At 59.2% G+C, this 16,609-nt stretch overlaps 1 protein-coding gene across 8 annotated transcripts; it reads right to left on the bottom strand.

Annotated features, from left to right (window-relative positions):
• Positions 1-2,006: 2,006 nt before the first annotated feature.
• On the bottom strand, positions 2,007-16,391 carry UBTF (upstream binding transcription factor). Of its 8 annotated transcripts, none has more exons than XM_042014583.1 (21): positions 15,369-16,391; positions 12,267-12,442; positions 11,903-11,986; positions 11,119-11,274; positions 10,346-10,410; positions 9,621-9,750; positions 9,074-9,184; positions 8,651-8,784; positions 7,917-8,058; positions 7,549-7,590; positions 6,710-6,823; positions 6,420-6,575; positions 5,848-6,003; positions 5,518-5,628; positions 5,342-5,430; positions 4,985-5,174; positions 4,681-4,728; positions 4,376-4,444; positions 3,860-4,006; positions 3,414-3,533; positions 2,007-3,023 (listed from the first exon to the last, which is right to left on the bottom strand). In XM_042014583.1, exons 1-21 carry the CDS (start codon positions 15,424-15,426, stop codon positions 2,910-2,912), a joined length of 2,412 nt encoding a protein of 803 aa, XP_041870517.1. In that variant the 5' UTR covers positions 15,427-16,391; the 3' UTR covers positions 2,007-2,909. The 8 variants fall into 8 exon arrangements, with proteins under 8 accessions (XP_041870517.1, XP_041870610.1, XP_041870693.1 ...); XM_042014676.1 differs by having other exon boundaries at positions 9,630-9,750; positions 15,369-16,389; XM_042014759.1 differs by lacking the exon at positions 9,074-9,184 and having other exon boundaries at positions 15,369-16,388.
• Positions 16,392-16,609: the final 218 nt, after the last annotated feature.

Raw genomic sequence — 16,609 nt, 5'->3', positions numbered from 1 at the left:
GCCCCATCCCAAGGCTCGCCCTGTCCCCGTGAATCCTCTCATCCCTACAGACCCCCACTCAGAGATCCCGGGGCCGTTCCAGATCCACGGATGCCTTCAGACCCCAACCCACTCCCACTGAAGTCCCTGCAAACCCTTGTGGATCCCCCCAAAATGACCCCTTCGGGATTGCCCCTCGCAATGGATCCCCTCCAAGTGCGTCCCACGGGAGGGAGGAAGAACACTCCTCACACTTGTCCTTTTGTTTTTTCCTAAAGTTTTATTTTTTATAGTAATGACATGAGAACAGAAACATTATTTTTCACTTTATTATACAAAAAAAAAAAAAAAGAAAAATAAGGAAAAACAAAAAACCCCAAAAAACTCAAAAATAAACAAAACAAAACAAAAAAAGAACCGAAACCCCAAGCAAACCAGGAAACCGGGGACACGACCCCCGCATCCCGCTCAGCCGTACAAATTCCAAGTCGGGATCATTATTATTTTTCTTTTTTTTTTTCCTTTTTTTTTTGTCTTTTTTTTAAACCTACAAAAACACTCTTTAAATATTAGAAAAAAAAGATGATTTTTTTTTTTTGGTGTTTTTTTGCCTTTTTTTTTTAACGTAATTCACAAGAACTTCCATCTAAAGGATCCCGGGATTTTGTGGCAGTGCCAAAATGCACTCAGGAATTCTCTTGCAGCGCAAACGTCTTTCCACCCCCTCCCAAATTGTCGGCGCTGTAAGAATTTTTCTTTTTTATTATTTAATTTTTTTTAACTTTTTTTTTTTTTTTAACAGAAAAAAAGGTGGGGAAAAAAAAGGTGGGGTTGAATTTTTTTTGTCTTTTTTTTTGTACTAAAAACACATCCACTAAAACACGATGGTGCTGGGTACATTCAGCAGAAAAAAAGGGATGGGGGGGGTTCCCCTTAGGGGATTTTGGGAGGGGCGGCGATTAAAAATTGGGAAGAAAATGAAAGGAAAATCCCAAATGGATTGGGGGAAGTGGGAGGAGGAAACAGAGGGACAGACAGACGGACACTGGGGGGGGGGACACCATCTGGGTTCTCTTCGGGGCCCCGGTCCCGGGGGGGACACGGGGGGATTGTCCGTGCGGGAGCACCCGAGTTCACCCCCTTCCCCCCAGGTTTGGGGTCAGTTTGTCCGAAATGGTGTTTTTTCAGCCCAAACTGAGGCCAGGAAAAAGGGGTGTTGCCCCCACCTCCCCCTCAGCATCGAGGGGTTCCCCAATGTCTTTGTGGGGGATTTGGGGTGCTGAGAGCAGCAAACCTGGGGGGTGTTACAGAGCTGGGGGGGGGGTAGGGACTCCCCTCAAAACCCCAAACCTGCAGCAGAGCCCCCCCTCTGCCCCCCCAAGCCCCTGCAGAGATTCAGCTGAAGAGAAAAATGGCTAAATTACAGCCCTAGAGAGAAAAAGCCCCCTCAAGCCCCCCATCCCCTTCTCTGGGGCCCCCCAAATCCTGTTCCCCAGCCCAAGTCCTCTCCAGGGACAGGATGGGGGAGGGGCAGAAAGAACAAATCTTGAGCCCCCCCCCCCCCCAATTAGGGTGGGGGTCCCCAGTGACACTGGGTGGGTTTTTGGGGGTGGCACGGGGTGGGGGGACAGAACCCTGCAGGGAGGTGCCGTGGGATTGCTGGTGCTCGTGTCTGCTTAAAAAAAAGGGGGGCCCCTGACAGACCCCCCATGCACCCACCCCGGTCCCCGCGGCCCCATCCCCCTCCCGGGGAGGGGGGCATTGACCCCCCAAAATAAACCCAAACCGCACCAATATTTACAGCATGGCCCGGGGGGGTTGAGACCCCCGGGGGGGACGCGAACTGGCGGTAACTGGGGTTAACTGGGGCTGACTGGGGCAAGGGGAGCTCTGGTCCCCCCCCCCCCAGGATTTGGGGTGAAGGGAGAGGAGCAGCTTCACCAGAGACCGAGAGGAAAACGGGGGACAGGGGTGGGAAGGAAAAGGGGTGGGGGGGAAACGGGGCGGGGGAAATGAAAAATAAAAGATGGATCTTTCTTGTTTTATAAAAAGGAAAAAAAAACCAAAAACGAAATAAAATAAAATACAACGGCACAACAACCACCGACAACAGAGCGGGGGGACCCCGCGCCCCCCCTTGGTCACGCTGAGCCGCCGGCCCCGGGCGGGGGCGGCCCCGGTGCCCCCCCGGCTCCCACTCGCACTCACACACACGCCCCCTCCCCACGCCCCTCCCACCCTATCGGGGACACGCCGCGGGTCACCGTCCTGGCCGTCCCCGGCGCTCCCAAGTGCCGTGGATGTGGAGTTCCCGGGCAGCTCCCGGGGCAGCTTCCAGACTGTACAAGGTTTTTTTGGGGGGTGGGGAGGACCCCCAAGATGCTGGGGGTGCGCAGAGGGCTGGGGGGTTGCAAGGAGGCATTGTCCCATCGGCTGAGTCCTGAGCGCCTCGGCTCGTGCTCCGCGCCCGCTGCCGGAGGGGCTGCGTGGGGAGGGGATTTTCTTCCCATTTCTGGGATTTTTAATTAAAAAAAAGGTATGGGGGGGTGTTGTTGGTTTTTTTTTTTTTCCTGTGTGTTTTTCTTCTCTTTCTAGAAAGTCCGGAGCTGGTAGCGAGGGGGTTATGGGGGTAGGGATGGAGAGACACCCCCCTGGAAAGAATGAAATTCCAAAAAAAAATCGCTTTCCCTCGGGAGTAAAGCAGGGGGCAGGGGTGGGGGGCTCTCTCCTCGCCCCCCGGCCTGGGGGAAGCAGCCCCTGATCCCCCTCCGTAGTGTGAGCTTGGCGGAGGGGTCCCCCCGGCCCCCGCTCCCCGCGTTGGGGGTACCACGGGGGGGCAGGAGGAAGAGAAGGAAGGATTTTGAGGGGCTGCAGGGGGGATTTGGGACTGAAACCGAGAAACCAAACGACGTTACGAAGAGCTTGGCCGATCAGTTGGAGTCGGAGTCGGAGGAGTCCCCCGAAGAGGAGGAGGAACTGCTGCTGCCCTCCGAGTCGTTGTCATCCTCATCCTCATCATCCTCATCCTCATCATCCTCGTCGTTCTGGGAGGGGGGTGGCAGAGAGGAGGGGGAGGTCAGGGCAGGGTTAGTCCACCGTCACTCCCTTGTCCCCTGCTCACCCTCCCCGACGGGGTCCCCACAGAGCGCGGGGTGTGACCCCCACCCTCCCATCGCTGCCCCCGGGGGTCTGGGGGTGGAGGAGGAGGGACGAGGGGCAGGAGCCAGGAGTGAGTTTGCAAGGGCTCAGCTCGGGGTGCCGGGGGGGGACGTGCTGGAGCAGCGCGCGGGGGTCCTGCCTTCACCTCTGCCACTGCCTCGCTACACGATCTGAGGGAGGGTACCCGACCCGCCTCGTGCCTCAGTTTCCCCCCTCTAAAGCCAGGGAAGGAAGAGGCGTGAGCTGAGACCAGCGAGGGGGTGGAAACACCTCACCTGTCCGGTGGCGAGCACAAGGCACGGACACGGTTTCTGGCCCCAGCGCCATCCAGCATACTCTGATTTCAGTTGCACCGGTGTAAAGCTTTGACTCTGGTGACTTACTCGGCATTCACACTGGCGCAAACGGAGCCGAGACCAGACTCAGTATCTCCACCAGGAAAAAGACAGGAGATTTTTCTCTGCTCACTGGGGGCTCTGCACACCCCCCGCACCTCTACGTCCCGAGGCTGCTCCTGACTACGCCCCGCGGCTGCTCCTCGCGCCCTCCCCGGGAACACCGGGGGGATCCCGTTCCCCTTCTCCTCCCCGTGTCCCCCTGCTTCCCGGGGGCTCCTCTGCCACGGATCTATCTGAGCCCGGCTGCGGCTGCCCCCCAGCCCGGGGGGAGGGTGAGGGGGGCCCCGTGCCCTCCCCGTGCCCTCCCCGTGCCGCAGCCTCACCTCATCCCCGTCCTCGCTCTCCTCCTCGCTGCTGGACTCCGAGGAGTCGCCGCCTTCCTCTGACGAGTCGCCGTTGTCATCATCGTCATCCTCGTCTTCATCGTCGTCTTCCTCCTCCTCTTCCTCCTCGTCATCATCCTCTGACTCCTGCGGGACAGGAGGGGCTTGGTGAGTCCCTGGACCTCCACACCCATGGGTGCAGCACCCACCCCCATCCTTGACCATCCACCTTTGGGTTCCTCCATCCATTGAGCAGATCAGGTGATTCCCTATCCCACACCTTGGTGGGAGCCTTTCCCCATTTACACTGAGAATTGCACCAAAAAGGGTCCCTGAGCAGGGTCAAAATCTGAGCTGGATGGGTTCTGAGCAGGGATTTGGGGAAAGCTTATGGTCTCGAGGACAGGGCAGGCAGCTGGAAGGGCAAGGGACGCCTCAAACAAGGGGTGTGGGTCCCCCCGGACGCGCTCCCCAGGGAGGGGGCCTGGGTGGCCCCATGGGGCTGTCGTGACTCACCGACTTGGACTGCATCGTTGGCTTCATCTTGGGGTTGGGACCCCGGATCTTCCCTATGCTCTTGCGTTTCTGCGGGAACAAAACCAAACCCTTTAGGGCTCAGGCTCAGCTCCTTCCCAGCGTCCAGCCCAGAGAAAATCCCACTGCTGAGCTGCCATGGGGACAAATCCTCACTGGAGGGGCTCTCTGGAGTGTGGCACACCCAAACCTCACCCAGGGCTGACCCCGGCCCAGTCCCAAGCCCCCAGGCTCCCCATCCCACCCCCAGACTCCCGGGAACACAGTAGTGCCACGTGGATACTCACGTTGGAAATGTGCTCCTTGTATGCAGCCCGCTCCTGGGGCGAGAGGCTCTGTGGGGACACGGACACAGTCAGGGATGGGCGGGCATGGGACGGGACAGGGGATGGAGCAGGGAAGGGCTCTAGCACATGGCACACCCTCCTCATGTATATAACTTTTTATCCTTTTAAGTTACAAAATGTCAAAAAAGTGTCTGGCAATGGTGGTTTTCGGAGGAGGGGTGGGAACAGAGACCACGCCAAGCATCATCCCCAAAACCAGCAGACCCCAGAGCCTCCCACCAGGCATGGGGGGTCCAGCACCCACCTTGAGCCAGATGTCGAGGTGCACCTTGTACTGTTTCTGCTGCTCCTCTGCCAGCTTTTTGTAGTGGTCCTTCTGGCCCTGGGAGATGCGCTGCCAGCGGCTGCCGATCTCCACCATCCGCTCCTTCAGCGGGAGGTGGTTCAGCTCCCCGTTGGACAGGAGCTCCTGGGAGAACTTCTGGTAACCGTTCCTGTACAGGGAGAGCGCAGGGACCAGGCTGGGACAGCGGGCACAGACAGCCCAGGTGTCCATAACCCCCATCCACCCACCCTGGGGTCCCCACCACCCTCCCTCCTCTTGTTCCAGGCTCTTCCCACCAGCACGGCAGACCCCGTTTTTCACCCCCCAGGTACTCACATGGGGGGTTTCTTTGGCTCTCCCTGGAACTTCATTTTCTTGGTGGAGTTGGTGGAGCACGGAGGGGCCCGCATCTCGCTCAGCTCCCTCTGAGCCACAGGAGAGAGAGAAGGTCAGGGAGAGGGGCAGCACCAGGTGAGGGACGTGGCGAAGGACAGGACGGGACAGGGACCCACCTCGTATCGCTTCTGATCCTCCGCCGCCTTCTTGATCCACATCAGTTTCTCCTTCTTTTCCATGTTGTTCCAAGTGGCCTCCATGGCCTTCAGCGCTTTGCCCCGGTCGTTCTGTGGGACAGAACCGCCACGATGCATCAGACGCACCCAAAACCCCTGGGACATTGGGGTGCTGCCGCTGGAGCACTGCTCCCTCTGTGACTCCCGTCCTCCCCACAGCTCCCAGCCCAAACCCAGGTGTGAGACCCAGGGAGAAAGCACATGGGAATTCCTGCAGGTGGGAGTGATGACCCTGCCACCCTCCAGCCCCTTTCCCAGCCCACTCCTCACCTTGAAACGAGCCAGGTAGTCCCCGATGACGCTCTGTTGCCAGATCTCTTCGGCAGTTTTGGGAGACTCGGGCAGCTTCCCGCGCTCCTCTTTATCCGAGCCGTGCTTCTTCTCCGACTGTGCCTTCATCGCCGCCTCCCGCGCCTTGTACTTGGCCTGGGCAGGGGGCACAGGGGGTGAGGGGGCACGGCAGGGGCACAGCTGCCAAACACCAGGAGGGAACTGGAGCTCCCCCAGCACTGCCCCCACAGTAGCATTGACAGCCCCCCCACCAACCCCAACCCCATCTCCGGACTCCCCCCGTCAGGAAAACCACCAAAGCCTTAAAACTGAAGCTCTGAGGTTTCTTTATCTGGTGGGTTTTGACCCCCAGGTGATGAGAGGGAGGAGCACAGCCAGTGGTGCCCCTTGGTGCCAACACTGGCACCTGTGTGACAGCTCACTGTGATGCTCTGGGGGACATTTGTGCCCCTTGGAGCAGGACAAGGACAGGAGCATCCCCTGGACTGCCCGAGATGCCCAAGGGAGCAGTGGAGATGGGGATGGAGGAGGAGTAGAGGGATGGTGCCAACCTTCTTCTTCTCGGAGAGGTCGTTCCACATGCGGGCCAGGAGCCGGGTCAGCTCGCTCTCCGACAGCTCCGGCCGCTCCTCCTGCAGCTGCTTCCGCTTCTCCTCCGAGAAGATGAACATGGCTGAGATGGGCCGCTTGGGCTTCTCTGAGCTGGCCTGAGGGGGCACACGGGGCTGTGAGGGGGGGCGAGCCCACCGAGGGACCAAAGCCCTCAAAGCCCCTTGAGATGCACAACCCCATCCCAAGCCTCTGGCAGGTGCTGCCCCGTCCCTCCTGGTGCCGCTCCCACCTTGCCGGTCTCTGGTGAAGATTTTTTGGATGCAGGACTCGTCGCCCCTTTCCGATTGCTGCCCAGCATCTTCTCCTCGCCCAGCACCCGCTGCTGCTCCTCCTCGGGCAGGCTCTGGGGGGCACAGGAGGAGAGACATCATTGGAAGCCCAGCGCTAATGAGGCTCTGAGGCGATCGGGGAATAGGGACACTGGGGAAGGGGATTAATGCACTTGGGTGTCCTGATCCAAATCCTGTCCCAGCAGTCAGGACCAGCATCTGGAACTGCACATGTACAGCGTGGGGGTCCCCATGCTGTCACCCCCTATCTGGGCAGTGTCCCTCTGCCCCAGCTCTGTCCCCATCCCGCTTCAGCCGTTTCTCAGTGAAAGCAGGTGGGCAGGTGCCTGGATCCGGGCACACCCCTGGGTTTTCCACCCTGTGCCCCTGCAGCCGCAGCCGGGGCCGCGTCACGTCCGCCCAGGGACGGGGACGATGCCGGGGTGGCCTCGGTGTGGCTCCCCCGCCCACGCCCCAGCGAGGGAAGGAAGTGAGACGCTGCACAGCCACCGCCACTGAACACCCTCCCCTCCAGCTCCAGCCCTCTGCTCACCCCAGCTCCCCTCCCAGCTGGGAGGCCCACCCTCACCTCCCACTGCCCAACTGGAAGACACCGGGCCAGGCATTAGGACAGCCGGAAGGTCAAGGCTATGTGCAGCCATCTGCACAGCACCCACGGCTGGGCTCAGACATGTTTTGGGGGAGCAAAGAGGGCAGCCCCCCATTTAAGCTATCCCAGTCCCTGGGCAGAGTCGCCCATTGCCAGATTCGGGCTCTCCTGCACCCCCTCTTCACTCACCTCCAGGAAGCGGAGCAGCTCGATCTCATAGTCTTTCTTTTTCTGAAGGAAGATGGAGACGTACGGTTACAAAGAGATCCCTCACTCCATCCCTGCCTCCTGCAGCCCCTGACCCAGCCTCACTCCCTCGGCAACAGCATCCTCCACCTGGGCCATCTGTTTGTCCCACACAGGAGCCAGGATCAAGGGGAGGTGACCGAGGACCTCAGGGACAGTCGGTGACACAGACAAGCACAGGGACTGAGGAAGGGTGAGGGGCTCGTTTCCAGGGATATTTGTAGCCCAGACTCTCCCATCCAGCTGTTCCTTCCCCACAGCACTGGTGCCCACCTGCCTCTCCCCCCACCTGTCCATCCTCAGCCACTCACCTGGTCACATTTTTTGTGGTAGGCATCCTTTTCCTTCTGGGAGAGCAGCTTCCACTGCTGGCTGCACAGCACCATCCGCTCTGTGCTGGGCACATCTTTCATGTTGGCCATCAGCTCTGCACAGTACAGGGAGTAGCTATTCCTGAAAAACCCACAGAGGGGCCCAGTGTTAGGGAAAATCTGCCCCTGTGGAGCAGGCTGGGTGCTAAAAGCCTCCCCAAAACCTCCCAGCTGGGTTGCACCAGGCAGGGAAGTGAGGTACCTGTGTTTTAGGGCAGCTGGGGGCTGGATCACCCCCTAAAACCCAGAGTATGACGGTGCATCTGATGCATCGTGGTGGTTCTGTCCCACAGATTCTCCCCAGGATGTGCATTTAATGTACATTTAAGGACTAGTTTAATGGGATCATCATGGAATCATGTAATCATTAAGGCTGGAAAAGCCCTCTCAGATCACTGAGTCCAACCATTAACTAACACTGCCAAGCCCACACTAAACCCTGACCTCAAGTGTCACATCCACACTTTTTGAACACTTCCAGGGATGGTGACTCCACCTCCGCCCTGGGCAGCCTGCTCCCAGGCCTGACCATGACAAGATTTGTCCTATAAATGCCATCTAACCCCCCTATGTCTGTGCTCCCAGAAGTTATCTGGGCTTCCCAAGTCTCAGTGTCCTCGTTGGCAAGAACCAGCATCCACCCAGGCCACGGCTCCGTGAGGGACAGGACTCACGGGGGTGGCTTCGTGGGTCGTCCGTCGAACTTGTCCTTAAGCTGCCGCTCGGCCTTGGTGAGGGTGGAGCGGGTGATCCCCTCCTCGCTGATGTTCAGCTCCGGGTGCTTCTGGATGTAATCCCGCATGATCTCCTGTGGAGAGCAGAGAGCGGTCAGAGGGGCTGCCACCCCCGCCTGCCGGGGCCGGAGGAGGAGGAGAGAGAAGCCAACCACTGCCCTAATCAATCCTGTGCCCAGGGATCCTGCTGCCTGCCCCGCACACGGCTGGAGAGGCAGGGCTCAGCCTCACTAGGGACCTGCCGGGACCTGCCTGAACCCCCACGCTGGCTATCGGGAGAGGCCACGCAGGGCTGGGATGCAGAGCGGCTCGGAGTGAATGTTGGGACGAGTGTGGAGGGGACCGGGTGAGGCTGCTCCCTACCTCGTACTCCTTCCGCTGTTCCAGGGCCTTATGAATCCATTTCAGCCTCTTTTTATCCGAGAGTTGAGACCACTGCTTGCCCAGCGACTCTTTCACCTCCTTCGTGGTGGCCTGAAAACCCAAAGCCAGAGGTGAGGGCAGAGGGGTAAAATTCAAAAAAAAAAGAGGAATTAAAAAAAAAATGGCAAAAAAATGGCAAAAAAATGGCGTGGCCTGGTGGGGCCTGACGGCACCCGGCACGGGGCGGCTGGGAGCCGTGGGGGTGCGTGGGAGTGGGGGGCATGGCCAGAGGTGGATGTCTGTGCTGGAATCCTTTCCTGCCCTGACTCAGGCTGTGGTCACCCCTTCCTGGCAAAAAGTGGAGGCTGGATCCCTGAGCCTCTTCCAGGTGTGCAGAGCCCCTCCTTACCTCGGTCCAGGCTCCGGGAGCTCCTAGCGGTGTCCTCCATCCCGACCCCCTAAAATGCTTCTCTCCCTTCCCCTCCTGTCCCCCGGCAGCGGGGTCTGGGACCCCCCAACACTCACACTCACACTCACTCCCACCCACCGTACTCACATCTGGACGCACTTTCAAGTAGATCTTCTTCTCGTGGTTGTACCACAGCTGCTGGGGGGTCTTGGGTTTTTCGGGGACGTCGGATTTCTTGGCGTTCTGGATGAGATCCGGGTGGTCTTCCCTTTACCAGGCAGGGAGGTAGGGAAGGGAGAGCATCAGGGAGGTGGCAGTGGCAAGGAGAGCACTCCTAAAGCTGCCTGCTAAGGGGTGACTGTCACTGCAGGGCTGAGCCTCCATGGGCTCAGGTACTGGGGGGTCCCAAAAAAGAGCAGGAGGGTTTTAGGAGAGATTTAAGTTTGTCCCTCCTTGGGGAGCATTGGCTAAAGGCATCCCTGGGCTCAGCGGTAACCCTGAAGCAGCAGCAGGTCATTGGGAAAGCCGGGATCCACCTGGATCACAGCAACCATGTCCAAGGGGAAGGTCTGGAGTGACTGGGGGGACACTTCAGTTCTTATCAGTGCTGGTGGCAGGGCTCCTGTCCCCACCCTGCAGACCTCCAGAACATGGCTGGTCCTCTGCTCTCCCCCTCATCCAGTCTCCCAGCCGGAGGGATGCTTCCAGACACCTTTTCCTTGCTCTTTTTTGGCTGAATTCCCTCTTCTCTTCAAGCCAAAGGCCCATTAGGGCTTCCTCCGTGAGCTATGCACAGGAGGGGAATCTGGATCTGCCTGGAGGGGCCCAGGAAAATATGGGGGGCGGGGGGGCTGCCTGCTCACCTGAACCTCGCCAAGTTCCTCTCAAACTCCTGCTTCTCTCTCTGGAAGTCCTGGATATATTTCATCTGGGGACACAAAGCCACCGCAGAGGCGGAGAGGGATGTCAGCACCAGGAACGGGCAGGAAGATACATCCCTGTCGACCTGGCTGGGCATCCCACCACCCCAAGAGGGACTCAAGGGCTCCCCAGCCCAGGGAATGGTCCTGTGGAGGGTTTCCAGCCTGCCCAGGGATTCAGCAGCCGGGTATCTCCCCTCTCTGTGCACCCCAGTAGCCCTGGAAAGGGCACAGTGGCACTTTGTGCCCTGGACTTTTCCTGGATGCCCCAGACTGAAAGTTGGGGGACCCCAAAGCCCTGCCCAGGCTCTGGCATCTCCAGGTGGGCAGATCTCTGCTCCCAGCATCTCCCAGAGCCTGTCCCTGTGTCCCTTGCCTGGACAGGGTGGCACAGCGGGGCGTGTGCCTCAACCCCAGCATTAAACACGGATCCACCCAACGGCAAAGCCACCATCCAGGTCCAGCGGGAAGAGACGGACCAACGGACAGACCCAACCAGCCTCCACCCCACAGATCCTGGGAACCAGGACAGGAAAAGCCAAGGAAGTCTTACAGGTCTGACGGGACTAAATGAACGCCTGGCTTCTCCCATCCAGAGCTGGATTAAGCCCTCACCAGGCAGAGCCTGGGCTCTGCTGCTTTTACTGGAAGAGCTGGGCAGAGCCCAGCACACAGAGGCACATGGTGGGAAGGGGCTTGCTGACCCCCCTCCATACCTTCTTCTTCTCAGGAAGCTCCTTGTATTTCTTAGACAGGATCTTGGTGAGATCCAGGTTGCTCATTTCGGGGTGAAGCTTGGCGTATTTGGCTCGCTTCTCCATGAAGAAGCGGAAATAGGGAGTCAGGGGCTTCTTGGGGAAGTCGGGATGTTTCTGGGGAGACAGCAGAGTGGAGGACACTGAGCACAGAGCTGGCAGCACCACAGGGGCACAGCCAAACCCACGGCTCCCTAGCTCCAGGGGCACCTGCCTCCATCCAGCCTTGCTGGCGATCCAGGTATGGCAGGCAAGGAGGGGGAAACTGCTGGGAACAAGGGCTCCCCAAGGAACTGCAGTATCCCACGGCTGGGAACCTTGGGAGCGGCCTCCAGCCATCCAGAGCCGTCAGCACAGAGCGAGAGGGGACACTGAGGCAGGAGGAGGGGATGGGACCCAACTCCCAGGGATGGAGCATCGGCTGCCCCAGGGCCACCTGGTCTAAAGCACCCGGCAGGCCAGGAATAGGACGGCAGCCTCCCGGCCCCTCTGGAGCTAAACTTGGACGCAGGCTGCCAGCAGCACAGCCGGCCATATTAAATGTACCCGGGACTTGGCCCGGGCCCAGCGCCGCGGCCTCCGGAGCCTTGGGCAGCCGGACACCGGGATTACGGGCAGTGAGGTGCCTGCAGGGGCTCCCACAGCGGAGCCACGTGGATCTGAGGTGCCACAGCGGTGACAGCCCCCCATCCTGGGGAAGTGTGGGGTCACCCTTTAGGGAGTGATCTTAATTCCTGACCAATACCTTGAGCTTTTTGCCTTTGTAAGGATTCTTCACATGCTCTTCAGCATCCATAATGAGCTCTGTGAGGGTCCGGAATTTCCTCACCTGTGTGGAATGAAGAAACAAAGACTTGAACAGCAGACAGGGCAGATCCCCGGCATGGCAGAAACCCACTGGGTTTTGTAATGCTACCCCAAAAATGACGGATCCCAGCCCCTCTGAGGATGCTGATGTCACAGTGCTGACAGGAGAGGGACGGTGCCGGCACCAATGGCCAAGGGCTCTGGGCACTCAACTTGGGCAATTCCAACAGCCCTAGGAATGTCAGCGGGACACTCAGACCCTGTCACAAAGTCCCCACAAAGCCCCATGTGGTGTCCATTACCTCGTTAGAAATCTCCATCCACTTCATCTTGCACATCTCCCCTGAGAAGTCCTTGAAAGCCACTTTTTCCCAGTCCAGGTGGGACTCGGTGGTTTTGAACTTGCTCCCGTCGTTGGAGGGCAGGTTATTCTTCATGCACTCCAGGAGGGTCAGCATGTCCTCCTGCGACCAGCGGTCTGAGCAGCAAGAAACAGGATCAGCCAGGGGCAGGCAGCCTTTTCCCTTCCCTTGCCTTCCCTTCCCAGCAGGATACCGGGACTACAGCTCCCGGCGTGCCACTCCGAACTGCACGCCAGGACACGTAATCTCCACATGCTGCCTCTCGAGATTAAAGATCAAAGGGAAGTGGCTGTTTCCATCACCCTCAAGCAACTTTCTATGGGCCAAAACAATCCAGGCAAAGCTAGAAATTCCACTCAGTGCAAACCAGAGAGACTTGCTCATCCCAGAAAACCATCAGATAAGGGACGGCTCTGCTGCACGGGAGCAGAGGGCGATTTCCTACGCCCTGCGGAGCGACATGGGAGCAATGAGCTCTCCAGCCAAGCAGGAAACAGGGAAACCCACTTTCCAAGTGGAAAAGATGTGTCCAGAGCAATGGGAAAACCCCAGCGCTGCTTTTCCTGCACCTCGGAGAGCTTTGCCATCACCTGGGCCCAGCTCCATGGTGACCTCTACCAAGGTCAAAGCTCCCACACCACAGAGTGAGGGGGGACAGAGCCCAGCACAGCCCTCCCGTCTCACAGAGGGGTCCCTGACAGTGCAGGGATGATGTTTATGTCACCCAACATCCCCCAAGCTGCTGGGAGGAGCATCCCCAGCTCCCATAGGGACAAGTTACTGGAATGGTGGGACGGGCACATGGCAAAGCCAGAGAGCCTGGAGCAACCGTGAGGCCAGGACAGGCAGCAGCACCGTGCCGGGACAGGCAACAGGCAGGATATCCCAGCCCTGAATGCCAGGGGAATTCCTCCCTGCTCCAAACTTCCATGCCAGCTGGGGAGCACAGCCCGGGGTGCTCTGCAAATATGGGTGGCCCTGGGGAATGCAGCGGGGCCTGGGAGCGGAAGGAAAAGTCCCTGGGGATGGGCCGGAGGAGGAGCAGAGCCCGGAGCCACCCGCCCACACAGCCCTGGCTGCCTCATCCCGGGGTGGGCACCCGGGATTCTGGCGGTGCAGGACTGGCTCACCACAGCTTTCCCTGCCTCACATCTCTGCCAGGTGAAGGCTGAGGCGTTTGGAGCTGCCTGTGGGACATGGAGCACCGCAGAGATGGGGACAGTGGGACAGAGAGGATTCTGAAGAGATGGGGACAGTGTGGCTGGTCATGGATTTGAGTGGAGCATCTCTCCCTCCATCTCCAGGAATGAAACCAAGCTCCCAGAAATATCCAGCTGCAGAGATTCCTTCAGCTGCAGCTCTCCCTCCACTCAAGACTCAACATGAGCAAAACCACCTCCACCTCCTGCCCTTGCAGGGGTCTGAGGAAGGACAACTCCCCTGGAATCCCAAATCCAAGCAAGGGATGTTAAAGGACACATGGGACCTGGTGAAGGGAGCATAGCCAGGACCTGACCCCCCATCCCATTTCCCCTCCTGGACCTGCCTGGTTGGGGGTCAACGCAGGAACAGCTTAGGATCCAGCTGGTCCCTACAGTGACCTCATTAGGGCTTCATATGGAGGGAGAAGACGGAAAGAGCTCCCCTGGAAAGCAGGGAGCCCGGTGGCTTGGGGTGTGTCGCCATGTTCCTGGCTTCATCCCAAAACACCACAAAGATGGAAAAGAGATGGGAAAACCCCATTCCCTACAGGGCTGGGGGAGATCAGAGCTGCGAGAAGGAGAACACAGTCCCAAATTCTGTCTTCCTGTTTTTCCCATCCACTTTCCAGGCCTCCCAGGCAAGGACCAATGAGGCAGAACAGGGCTGGGAAGCTGGTGCCAACTTCACTTGCAGAAATCAGGAGGAATTACCAAAACCAGCACAGCCACAAAAATCCAGAAGAGATGGAGAAGGGGACGAGACACCCCCCCAAACCTGCCCCCATCAAGCCCAGTGCCTCAGTTTCCCCCCTCAAATGCAGAAACACCCGGAGACCTTTGGCCCCGCGTGAACCCCCCGCCGGCAGACAGCCGGCATAACCACATCCCAAAGGAATACATAAAAAAACACTGGAAACATCCCAAAATCCTCGCTGGCAGCAGAGTGGGGACAACAGGGACCCCCACACTCAGCCCTCCATCCCTCTGTTCCCCTCCCTCAACCGGGGGCTTGCTGAAGAACGCTGGAACTGCGGTGTTCACCCACCAGGATGAATGGGGTTGTCTGTGCCCTGGGACCGATTTATCCTGGCTCTCCTGGCACCAGCCGGGCCGGGTCTATATTAGGAAAGCTGCCCCGGTGTAATTAAATCCATCTAAAGTCCCGGAGAAGGACACGTGCTCCAGCCGGGTTCGCTCGAGGCAACTACCCCGACTGCAGCAAGGAAGGAGGAAAATCGGGGGGACCTGGCAGGTGTGAGGGGCTGGACGGCGCTCCAGATCTTTGGGGGGGGCCCGGGAGGTTTCTGAGGGGTGGAGTGGCAGAGCCCTGCGAGCTGCCCTAGATAAACATCCTTCTTTTTCCCTTGTTTTCCTGCCCCTTTTCCAATAAAAGCTGAAGCTCTGATGTCATGCTGGGGTCTGGAAGCTGGAGGCCCAAGGTAACGGCTTGGCTTTTAATGCAGCCCAGATGTGAGCAGGGAGGGCAGCACCTCTGTGCCAGCCCCCCCTTCCCAATCCACCCGAAACACCAGCCCCTCAAAAGAGCATCCCAGTGCCAAGGGGCTGCAGGTGCAGCGGAGCATGAATCCGTGTGCTCGTACACATGTGAGCGTGTTCCCCGTGGCAGATCAGAACTCGGAGAGGCAGATTCCCCCCCCCGCCTCGATCCACTGGCAGTCGGGATCACGGATCCTCCATCCCTCCTCCTTCTCCATCCCTTCTCCTCCCCATCCCTCTGAGAAAAGCGGCGCTCTGAGGTTTTTTATTATTATTTTTAAGCACGGCAGCAGAATTCCCGCGGGAGCACTGTCATGTTGAGGGGGGCTGCGGGGGGGCTCACCTTGGTTTTTGGGAGCTGTCATTTCCAGGTCTGCAGGGCACTCGGCTTCGCCGTTCATCCTCCACCTGCCTGTGCCCAGGACGGTCCCGCGGGCTCCCTCCTCACCCTCTTCCCAAAATCACTCCCGCACAGCTCTGCAAGGAAAGGGAGAACCCTGCTAGGCATCCCCACCGTGACAGGGGGGCCCCCAGCTCTAACGGGAAGTGGGGGGAGCTCGATCCAGGCTCTGTCCATCCTCTCCACTCCCCGGTGAATGAGGTGCTGGAATACCCCCACCACCCATCCCTGAGAGGTTTGGGGAGAGCTCCAGGAAGGGGGATCCTTAATGGTGATGTGACCCCCACACTGGTGAGGGGCGGAGAAAATGGGTGTGTAGACAGGGGAGAAGGGTCCAGGGGTTTGTCCCCAAGGTGGAGGGTAGGATCTGAGAGGGATCCCAATAAATCCCAGAGGAGACAGATTCAAGGTGGCTCCCTGGGGTGGGTGGGATCCAAAAACCCGGGATCAAGAGGATCTGAGTCAACAGGGCTCCAAGGGATCTCCTCTAAGGGGGTTCTCTCCCCCCCACAAAATGGGGGTTTCAAAGGAAGGCCCACCACAGATCTAGCAAAATCCTCCCCACAGGTGGGGACATGCTTGGAGAAGAGAGTGGTCCCCCAGATCCAAGGGAGATGGCAGGGGGGGCATTTGGAGACCTCGGGGGGATTCAGGGGTCTCCCAAGGGGGGAGAACAAGCTGCAGGAAGCTATTTCAACAGGGGGGACTCCAGGGGAAGGATCCCCTCTGACCCCATTAGAAAGGATCTTATGGCTCCATGGGGAAGGATAACCTAGGGAGGAGGACCCCAAAACTTGGTGGGGGGGTGGCAGGATGGTAGCCTGGGGGCTCCTCATCGGGGATTCCACCAGGGGAGTCCCTGGAGGGCAGATCAGGGCTGGAGGCCTCAGGGGGATCCCCCTCAGGGACAGGCCGCAGGCCTGGGGGAGGAGCAGGCCCCAGGCCTGGGGGGAAGCGGGGCCTGGGGGATCCCAGGGGGAATCCAGGCTCGGGGGGTCCCTTGGGGAGGGGGTGTTCAGGGGCTCCTGGGAGGAACCCGGCGCTGGGTCTGAGGGAGGATCACCCGGGGAGGGCAGCGGGGACGGCCCAGGGGTGCAGAACCCCCAGGTGCCAGGAGGGATCGGGGATGGCCCTTGGGGGAGGTCAGCTGCTGGAAGAGGGGATGTGGGATCACCCCAGGGGAT

This window comes from Corvus kubaryi, unplaced genomic scaffold (assembly GCF_017639235.1).
Source record: "Corvus kubaryi isolate FWS band 111438036 unplaced genomic scaffold, C.kubaryi_AGA036_p1.0 123, whole genome shotgun sequence".
In the NCBI taxonomy this organism is placed as follows: Eukaryota; Metazoa; Chordata; class Aves; order Passeriformes; family Corvidae; genus Corvus; species Corvus kubaryi.
The sequence above is the reverse complement of the archived record's forward strand: the minus strand, read 5'-3'. Positions and strand labels throughout refer to the sequence as shown.